General features: G+C 35.7%; 1 protein-coding gene across 3 annotated transcripts in view; it reads right to left on the reverse strand.

Annotated features, from left to right (window-relative positions):
• The window catches only part of phf14 (PHD finger protein 14), a 97,308-nt gene extending 86,349 nt beyond the window's left edge, over positions 1-10,959 (reverse strand). For all 3 annotated transcript variants that reach the window (XM_056249741.1, XM_056249740.1, XM_056249742.1), the window contains exons 1-4: positions 10,855-10,959; positions 9,515-9,625; positions 7,318-7,961; positions 5,794-5,935 (exon numbers count right to left, since the gene is read on the reverse strand). In XM_056249741.1, the coding sequence (XP_056105716.1) occupies positions 5,794-5,935; positions 7,318-7,961; positions 9,515-9,625; position 10,855 (898 nt within the window). In that variant the 5' untranslated portion in view covers positions 10,856-10,959. The remainder of the gene's footprint in view (positions 1-5,793; positions 5,936-7,317; positions 7,962-9,514; positions 9,626-10,854) is intronic.
• Positions 10,960-11,342: the final 383 nt, after the last annotated feature.

An 11,342-nucleotide genomic window follows, 5' to 3' on the forward strand; every position in this document is an offset into this window, starting at 1 on the left:
TGAAGAACTGTCCTATGGATGAACACATAATACACTCAGAATTATTATAGTCACACTTAATAGTTACTGTTAGGCGTCATGATCCATCTATGCATTTTTTACATCCCCAATGATCACATGCACATTTGAGTGACTATTAACCAAGCATAAATTTGGATATGCAAGCAGGAGTAAGTGTTAATTGAAAAGTTACACAAGAAGTGAGACAAATCAGAAAATAACATTACATTTTTTTTTTTTTAAACAACCATATTCCTGAGGACTAAATTTGACCAAAAAACCCATTTAACCAAGTAACTAATTTAAATGAATTGCACATGTTTGGGGAAATAATTAACTTTACGGTCCAGAACTCATTAGGGTCTTACTGAAATCAATACCAGCAGCATGGTAATTGGTGTTCCAATGAGTGCAAAGCCATTACTGAACGATGTGATGCTTTTTACTGTGGTACGGTTTTAATAAACTCACTCCACTCAATGAGAGTGTGGCAACCATTACAACACAGCCAGCAAAAATCCTCTTTTTGTTTTAATGAACTACTAAAGGACATAAAACCAACAAACAAGTCGGAGGCGGAAAACAAGGACTCATAATTAGCCAGAATAGCCTTTGCAGACCAGATCAAGTATGGTGGGGAGTGTCTCTTTTAACAATTCTCGAGTAATGGCGAGCGTGCAAATAGAGCGTGTTAGAGTTAGATGCTAATCAAAAGCATTGTGCGGAGCTCAAACGGGAAATACGTGTCAACTACTGGAACAAGAGACTCCAGTCTTCCTCTCTGCTCTGATCGCTCATGAGTCTCCAGCGCATTTCTCTGATAGAGTCTTTCCCTTTAGAGTTTGAGCGAGGCCATATGCGAGGTCAGAGCCTCCACAGACTGCCGAGCTTCAGAGTCACGCTGTGAGACACTTGTGCGCATCTAAGGATGACAGCTTGTCTCTTATCTTCGGTGCTGCTCTTGTGGCCCCTTTGCTCCATTACTTTATCATTCCATTTTCCCTGGCTCCTTCCCAAGAACATTTCCGAATAGCGGAGTTATCCAAATACTGGAACGTTAAGCAAAACTGCCACTTGAACTTTCCCTCGATAAATAGGCAGATTAGAATCTAAATCCTTTGTTTCGGGAGCCACCAATGCTCCCCACAGTCTGAGACGTGACATCCCATTTTTTTACTGCGTGAGTCTGCCGAAAACAGACTTCTCAATGATTTTCAAAAGCTCTACGGCTTTGGCAAAAGCAGCCTGACCCAAAATAGCTGACGTGAAGAAACAGCAGCCGAGCGCTGGTCTGGGACAAGCTACCAGAAGGACTTAAGTTTGTCTGTATGCGAAGTGCAATACAGAAACGACAACTTATTCAGTGGCACTTGTCTAAAGGTCACCTTTTCAAACTAGTGCACAAATATCAAGCGAGCATTTGTGACAGTCAGCAATGAGGGCCGCCCCACCTCCTGGACCAATCATCCCCTCTCCCACTGGGAATAGTGGTACCACAGAGCAGTTGGTACTAGCAGGTGGCAAGCGACTGGCCCTGGTCAAGAATTTTGTTCTGAAACAGCTGTCCAACCCCTTGGAAGCTGCTGGCTTTCTCCATCCTAATGTGATCTATTTGAAAATACCAATTAAGTGAATACTATTGGTTCAGTTCAAACTATTGTGCATGTTACGGAGTAAGACTAGTGAATAGGGAAAATTCCCCCAAAATTTAAAGTCTTTCTTTTATCTGCGGAACACAAAAGAAGATTTTTTTTGGTTTCCAACATGGTTCAAAATATCAAACAAACAAAAATTTCATACAGGCTTGGAATGAGATGAAGGTGAGTATTTTCTCATGAATTTTCCCTTTTAGTCATTGTAAAGCATTTGAATAATAGTATTAACTAACCAAACACTTACCAAATGCAGAATGTAAAATTGTACCTAGAAAATGGCAGGACTTACAATACTTCACAGCTATTTCACTTTTATTGCTATTTTCAAATTATTAGCATTCTCAGACAGTCTTTGAGCTAAAAAAGAAAAGAAAAAGAATGTTGTTGAAGGCTGGGCAGTACAGCAATATAAAAAACACAAATATATAACAATAGAGATTCTGCTCTACCATTTTAATAGCAGAATTGCATTTAAAACACCAGTTTCCAGTGCAGACAGCTTCGTTAATTCGGAAATGGGGCAATTAAAAAAAAAAAATACAAGGTTGTTTAAAATGTGGTGCAAGAATTCAAATTGTGCGGTTGCAGGTGCGTACATGTCAGCTATTTCACAACAGCTTTGAATGTGGCTCATTGTTATACAATTTGAGAAAAGCTTTTTTTTTTTTTTTTTACTGATGCCAAACTCATAAATTAATGTAACAAACATAAAAAAAAAAATCCAAATAAATTCTTCTTTCCCATTTTACCAAAATGTTTGGAATCTAAATAAATATCTTTATTCTGTACTATTATATAAAAAAATGACCAAATGGCTGTGTAATATATAAAAACATATTTTTCCTGCAACATTTGTGATATTTATTTATACCACTAAATTACTCAAAGCAGCAGCAGTAGCGTGATATGCGCTGTTAATATGAAATGACACCGTTTTGGTCATGCCACTTCAAAAAGTCCTCTATTATGTCTTTGTAATTATAAATATATATATATATATATATACCAATCCAGCGACAAAAGAAAGAAATAGAGAGTGAGGGGAGAAGAACTCAAACAGCTCATGAAGCAACAGAACCACACAGAACATATTCTGCACTCCTCTATAGGGCTCACTGCATTTTATACTTCCTATTTCACTCCTGATTCTGAAGGGGAGAGCGAGAGACTTTGTGTCTATGAATCTGAGAGGAGTGCAGCTCTAAGAGCTGACACCGCAACACTGCTCTTGGCACGGTAAAAGACTCCTGGATGCTTCAAGGTTGCCCTCTGATTCAGTGGCACTAGGTTATGAAGTAGCTTGTTTCAGTGAGTTGGAGTTGACAAAGGGGGAGGAGTGAATGTGAGCGTCTGGACCAGATCCCTTGCGTATGTGTCTTCTAACCAGAATGGCAGAGCCAGTGACTGATTTAACCATTTTCTAACTCAGACACGCTATCAGTTTGAGAGTGCAGCTTATTTGACTTAGATAACACCACTGACAGCTAAAAAGCAATACCAATACCCAATGGCTGCTAAAATTAACCTTTTTTTTTTAGTTGAAAAATTGCTCAATACAAACAGTTGTACAGAAACACTATTGCTCATGCTCCCTAACTTTTGTGGATTTATTTGAGTGAATAGTGAATTATTTGAGAGAGTCACATTTAACCACAAGATTAAAAAAAATGATAATAACATTATTATAAATATATATATATATATATATATATATATATATATGGAAGCGAAAAAAAAACCTGTGTATATATAATATATATATACACGTTTTTTTTTTTTTTTCGCTTCCATTCGAAAGTAAAGAATTTTTGGAAAGTAAATAATTTTTTTTTTTTCAAAGAAATTGTTACTTTTATTTAGCAATGACACATTAAATTGATCAAAAGCGACAGTAAAGACATTTATAGCATTACAAAAGGTTTAAAGGTTTCTATTAAAAAAAAATATTAGGCAGAACAACTGCTTTCAACATTGATAATAATAATAAATGTTTCTTGAGCAACAAGTCAACATATTAGAATTTTTTTAAGGATCATGTGACACTAAAAACCGAAACTTTTGAACACTACTGAACGTTTTTTAGCATAACAAAGCTTGAAATTTAATCAAACAAGGATGATTTTCATTGCAGTTTTAGACCTTTTTTTTTCCCACAATGTAAAAAATCTCGGAATGCTAGACATCTCAATTGTACTCAAAACTGGCTTCATTCTCTTTGTACAAAATATAATATATTATATAATAAATTATATAATATATAATAAAGTAATCTTAATTTCCCTTTGATTTTAAGGTGAAATTTTCCACAGGAATTTCTTCATGAGATTCACCCAGTTTTAAAATCCACTGCAGTGGTCAAAGATCCACTGGGAGATTCATCGAGATGGAACATATGCTGTACATACTGTATGGGAGAACCGAATGCATGCTTTACTAAGTGTATATATTCTTTGTTTGCCACCTCTTAAACCACTCATTGCTGTGTGTTAAGATGAAAGGACGAACAGGCACATGCTCTATAGATGTAATTAACTAATGTGTCCTCACCAGATGGAATCTGAGAAGCAAGCAGGTAAGTAGGTGGTCATTTAACTGATGCTTTTATCCAAAGTGACTTGCTTATTTCAAGGACAATCCCTCCAGACACTAAGTGTGTTGCTCAAGGGCACACCAGTGACTGTTGTTCCTCAGGGGGCTCAAACCAGCAACCTTTTGATTTACTCTGAAAATCCTGATCCTTTGGTACTACGCCTCACCACATAAAACTAAATACACAGACTGGACTTCAAATTCGGCAAGAAATAAAATAATGACTGTATCTATTTTCAAAATGTATATTGTTAATCTTAATGTGAACAATTCATCCATTCATATGGTTCATTGTTTGGTTTGGTTTTTTACCTCGTAATGTTGAATCAAAATGTTTTAACTCAATCTTCTGGTGAAACGACAGACTTCTCTCTGGTGACGTATGCCGGACTTCTCCAATGAGTTAATTCGCTTTCTTACAATAAACTGCAACCTCACACATTTTTTTAACATGACAATACAGAAGAAAGGATGTTTTTTCATTGTGACTTTATATCGTCATTATATTACCTTTATAATGCTTGCGCTTTGTCGCATTTTTAACCATTTTATTAAATTAATGTACACTCACAAGATCTTTAAATAGCGAATTTGTACATTGAGATCATATAACCAGCCGAATGTTTTTAATTAGTTTATTTAAAAGCTGATTTATTGATGGTAATTTAATTTCCAATTATACCTAAAATACGTGCACAAAACTGAATCTCATAAAACTTCAATGTATTCAAGCAGAACAGACTTCTACTCTTCTACTTTCTAGTGTAGAACTACCTGTGAGGCTTCTGCAAATCAACAGAACATCAGCAAAAAAACAAGCAGCAAATAAATAATTAAAGAAATAAATCAATGAGTAATTGAAAATTAGTGGTGACACATTGATCCAGCCTGCCCGGCTGGTGTTAAGTGGGTCTGTCTGAATGAGACGGCCACCGCTAAAAGACGGTTTAAAGCGTAATTGATTTTTGTTTCCAACGAGTCAGAGTCACAATGAGCTAATAATGTGGGATGATGAAGATCACTCGCCTTTCTGTATTTATTCTCCTCACGCTGACTTGACAATGCAATCTAGTGTACGGACACACGACAAGCGTATGCCATGACAAGTTTCACGACAAACTTGCGAGGAATGGAAACATTGCCTGAACTTTTATTCTTATCTAATTGAAACATAACTACCTAAAATGTCAGTGTTCTAATTCATCCTAAAAATAAACCAGGACTTTCTAATGTAAATGTAACTAATAATTCTGATTATTATTAGTAACTCAGCTGGATGACATTTGCATGAATTGGATGGCATTCTATTGCATATTATGCGGATATACATTCGATTACTTGGAATTTATACAGATTTCTATATGTAAAACCTTTACATTTGCAAAAGTGAGTTCACCTTTAGGTTATTTTGTCTAAGTTAGATAAAGCTCTGCACTGCAAAAGGATATTGAATATTGAAATATATTCTAAAATTAATTTTTCAAAACTTTGTGCAAACATTTGAGATCAATATTTGAGTTGTTTTTGGTGGCAGAATGTGGGATTTCACCTTCATGCACGGTCACGCCACAGTTGTCACACTGGATGATCTCATCCGCATCTTCGCTGTTGTCTCCCAGACACACGCAGCAGATAAGGATATGCTCCATCCGCTGGGAGCTCCAGGTCTGGGGACGCTCCAACAGAGAGTCCTGAGGAAGCAACGGATAATTTAGCAATCCAACTCAAGTTAGGGATGTTACAACTGATAGGACAAGTGCTCTACCAAAGTCCAAATATCTTCCTCTGAAAACAGTTCGAGGATCAGTGTAAAAAAAAAAAAACAAAACTGAGACAAAAAAGTAAAGCCACTCAAAAGCTTCTGCTCTAATTCCACCTCTGAGATTGGAAGATTAGCCAATCCTATAAACTGAAGTTCTCAGATAAGCCCATTCACAAGGATTGCTCTTTTGTATCAACAATCTGATGCTATGTGAGCCAATGACTGGATTATCTGATTGCTTTCCTAAATGCACAATAATACAATTGCATCTGAGAATTCAAGCTGGTTCCTTTTCATACAACTAAACTTTTGGACAAGTGGATAGATCAACTATTTGATCACACTAAATGTAAAAAATAGGGCACACATATTGCCAGTTTTCAGTAAATGATGGAGACAGATGGCTAGTTTATTTATAAATCAAATCTGAACAGTACTTCGTAAAGCTATTTGCATTAAAGAGTTAGTTCACCCCCCAAAAAATAAAATCAATTGCACACCCTCATGTCGTTCCAAATCCCTAATCCCGACAAAAGGGTGAATAAATAATGAAAGAATTAAAAATTTTGGGTGACCTATACCTTTAGTTGTAGGGTGGAATATAACTGAATCTCAACAAAGTATAATCTACAGCATGAGGTAAATATATCTGAACAAACATGATTGAGAATATCCCCGGAAGATTGAAGCAAAACCATCTTTGATAAACACATACGATAAAGTCCATAAAGTGTGGTGGAGAAAATAATATTGAGCATTCTGAAGAATGTACAATTCATGTTTTTTATGAACAAAGTAAATAAGGTGTTGCTCTATCTGATAATGACAAGTTACTTACTGTAAAGAATAAAATATTTTTAAAGGAGTCTTTAATGCTCACCAAGGCTCCATTTTTTTTTATCATAAACAGTAATATTGTGAAACATTATTACAATTTAACATATCTTATATTTTAATATATTTTTTTAAATATAGCTAATTGACTATGACTACTGTGATGCAAAGCTGAATTTTCAGTATTATTACTCAAGTCTTCAGTGTCACATGATCCTTCAGAAATCATTCTAATATGCTGATTTGCTGCTCAAGAAACATTTCTTTTTATTATCAATGTTGAAAACAGCTGTGCTGCTTAATATTTTTATAAAGCTGTGATACCGTGATGCAGTTTTTTTAAAGGATTTTTTGATGAACAGAAAGTTTAAATGGAAATCTCCCGTAACATTATAAATGTCTTTATAATTAACGTATTATTATTTAATGTTATTGACCCCAAACTTTTGAACAGTAGTGCAATATCAGAGATTTTACCTCATTGCCCTTTCCATGGGATGTGCTGTGGCTGTCATTGGTCTCCTCCTCGTCAAATGCGCCAGTGTTCTTGCCTGCTTTTCTCTTTGGTTTCTTCCCTTCTTCCTCACTATCACTGCTACTAGTCTCATTTTCATCATCCTCATTGTCCTCTTCATCACTACCACCATCATCATCCTCTTCATCACTCCCTTCTTTCTCCTTCCCAGATGATGCCTTGCCTTTCTTTTTTCCTTGCGTGGGCCTCCAGTCATTGTCATCCTCGCTGTCATAATCATCCATTTCGTTTAGCTCTTCCATCGTAGTGAAGTCCAGCATGGGCCGGTTTCGTCGGAGGTTCCATTTTTTCGGCTCTCCTGAGGCCTCCTCGGCGGTGCCACTACCATTTGGTTCTGTATCTGAGGATTTTTCTCCTTTCCTGCGATTCTTGGAGGTTCCCTCTGTTTCTTTGCTGCTGGTCTCCTCAGAGAAAGACTGTTCCTTGGCTTTTTCCTCTTCTTCAGTGTCTTCATTCAAATCTTTGGTCTCTTCGTCATCTATGCCCTCTTCATCAGCTGAGCCAACAGCGTCAGAGTCGCTCTCAGAGCCCGCAGCGCTGTCATTTGAACCCTCCTCATCACTCCCGTTGCCGGTACCCTCTGAACCTGGGACAAAAGAGAAATTAACTTAGCAGTGTTTTGTGCAGAACAAAACATACCTCAGATGTGACGCAAAAAATACTCTGCTGACAGCAAGCATCTGTTTCATGTACAATGGATCAACAATGTATAAATATTTTAAATGACAAAAATATATATAACTCAATATACAACTACAATAGTTTTTCTAACAAATTCTTAACTTTTTAGGATTAAATGCATGGATCACAAAATATATTTATATATAGCTAATAATGGTTACAATTTTGTGTGGTTGGGGTATATATATATAATTTATATGATGATGTTGTTGTTTTTTATCTAGTGTATTAAAGCAGCCTTGCTGCTGTGATCACTTTCAGTTCTTATTTATCACAATGAGATTTCAATATGTAAATTTCCTATTGTATTTGTTTTCCATTACCTTGCTGCATGTTGAATCGTAAATACCAAAATAATATCAAAAACTGTTATCAATGACGTCAAAAATATCAATGACGTCAATAAAACAGATTGTGAAAAATATCACATAATGTTGCATTTACCTCAGGAAAGTCATCCGATTGTTAGTTAGCTTTAAAAAAAATAGAGAGGAGCTTATTTACTGTTAATTATATATATTATTGAATAAATATGCCATGAAGACAAGTGCTTATGAAAACTACCTTATATGCGTCATCGAGTATACAAACATTTCAACTATTATTTGAGTGTAAGTATTATATCTGTAAATAAATAGCAGAATATAGCTCTGTTGTTAATTTTAACCTTAAATATTATAGTGTACCAAATGAGAGGGTTCTCTGTATAGTTTGCAACATTATTTGGGAGAGATTTTTTATCAATAAGAAAAACCAAACTACTGGTATCAGCATCGGCCGATAGCATTCTGAATAATCGGCTATCGGTATCGGCTGAGAAATTTCATATCGGTGCATCTCTAGTAATTAATGCATTTGTATAATTTTTATACAGCATGCATATGGCAATGATATATTGCCCAAACAGATTCATGTGATTAATCTGACCAGAAATTTCATGCAGCAAAACTTCAAGACCCAAAGGGGTCAAAGTGTTAGAATTTCATTATCAGGTTGCAGATATTTCTGCACTTTGGTTGACAGCAGCTGGATGGGATAGCCTAGCTTTTGAGTTAACCTCCAGTCTGTCATGGTGATATGGAGCCATTGCTTATGTGACTCCAGTGTTAGTAATGCATAACAGGAGGTCTAATCTACAGGCAGGGGGAAAACAGTGACACGCATGGTGATGAAGGTCTCATCTCCACCTCAGCAGCTGTTTTCATGACAGGTGAGAAAACACAAGCAGGGGCCAAAGTCTAAAATGGCCGTGCGCAGTATAAATAAATACATGCAACTATCAGTTATGATTTGATGTAACTATCAGTTATGATTTGACTATTTTAACTGTATGAGACTTGCCATCATTACTTGTCATTATATTACAGATCTAACTGATCCACAATCCCACTTTTTGACATTTGTATTATACCTAACACATACATCAATGTGACAAGAAGTTGTTTTGAGACTATTTACCTGATGCATCTCCAACTTCAAAATCACTGTCATCTGAGCTGTCATAGTCCAGAGCATCCAGCAGAGAGTCAGCCAAAGGCTTCACCTGTCGCCGCTTCGACCCCCGATCCACTAGTTAAAATGAGATTAAAATGTATTTTATAAACTAACTGAAATAAATGTTTAAGAACTAAACGTACTAAAACTGAAATAAAAAGTTAAATAGAATTATTGTTTTTAAAATAGTAATACAATCTAAAGTTAAAAAACCGAAGAAATAAAAATAAAATTAATTTAAAATATTAATAAGTAGTATAATAGTAAGTAACTAATACTAAAGAAACAAAGAAATAAAAGTACAATAAAAACATTAAAACAATTACAACTGATTGTAAAGAAAGACTTGCAGAATGAGCTGAAACGGTGTCATTTTTGCACCAAACCTGGATGGAAATCCATTATTTTAAACAAATTACCAAACAAAATATTCAATAAAAATGTTTAGAAATTAAAACGGTCATACAGCTAGCCTACACACACACACACAGAGAGACAGACAGACAGACAGATAGATAGATAGATAGATAGATAGATAGATAGATAGATAGATAGATAGATAGATACACACACACACACACACAGAGACAGACAGACAGACAGACAGACAGACAGACAGATAGATAGATAGATAGATAGATAGATAGATAGATAGATAGATAGATAGATAGATAGATAGATAGATAGATAGATAGATAGATAACAAATTATAAAGAATTATAAAGATATGAGTTTGCGTAATATCTTCCTACCACGTAAACATTATCTACACCCTTGTGGTCTCTGACTTTAAATGTATTTCCACATTGTTTAAACAAACTACTAATACTAATAAACTACTAATAACGGCAGACAGTGTGTGTGTCTCAAACTCCAGTGAACTACAGTTCAGTCACTCACACATTATGTTGGCTAAACATGCAGCACAGGTCTATGGCGCCTTAAGATGCTGTCACGTCAGCTCACAGAGAAACAGTCTGTTTAGTTTTCTAAGCTGGATAAAGAAGCTAGTTTCCTGGAGAGACGAAAGCGCACTGTGCTTTATAATCTAACATAAGGTGAAAAACGCGTAGAACTGCTGATATTTCATAAGTGATGCTATGTGGTTTGTAAAGCTGAATGATAGAGAGAGCAACTTCACATCAGTTAACGTTAGCCAGCTAGCTAAAGCAGCAGTAGCTTCATGCTATCTATTAACGCTTGTTTCTCTTATTTCACACCACATGTTGTAAATTCTGCTGGTGATTATGTTGTGCTATATTTTCTCTTTCAAAATGTATAATATAACAGCGAGAATTACTCACTTTATGGGATTTTCGCGTTTGGATAGCTTGGACAAAGGTACAACGAACGCCTCTTCAGCTCATGTTCTGCGTAGTACGTCGACTATATTGCGTATCACGTGTACACATTGTGCTGACGTTCAGCTCACAAAGTAGGAGTTGGAAACCATAGCAACCCGCCGCTTCAGTTCACACACCAGAGAAAGACTTGTTAGTTGCCATCGCCTTTGCATGTTCACCAAATGCTCCACAACAATCACGTTGATTTTATAAAATGTTATTTAATTACGTGATTAAATAAATTACTGTTTATTTTATTATTTGGGAAAACAGTAGAAAAATGTGTTCCAACACACTAAAAGAAAAACTATTTAACTGAACACTACTATAATTATATGAACATAAATTATGTAGCGTTAGCCCAGCCCATTTTCAGCGCCTGTCTTCCGGTTTGTATTTCCACAACATGAAGATAAGATCTTATGGATTTATGAATGAACCGCTCATTT

This window comes from Rhinichthys klamathensis, unplaced genomic scaffold (assembly GCF_029890125.1).
Source record: "Rhinichthys klamathensis goyatoka isolate OS25496 unplaced genomic scaffold, OSU_Roscu_1.1 h1tg000060l_1, whole genome shotgun sequence".
NCBI lineage: Eukaryota > Metazoa > Chordata > Actinopteri > Cypriniformes > Leuciscidae > Rhinichthys > Rhinichthys klamathensis.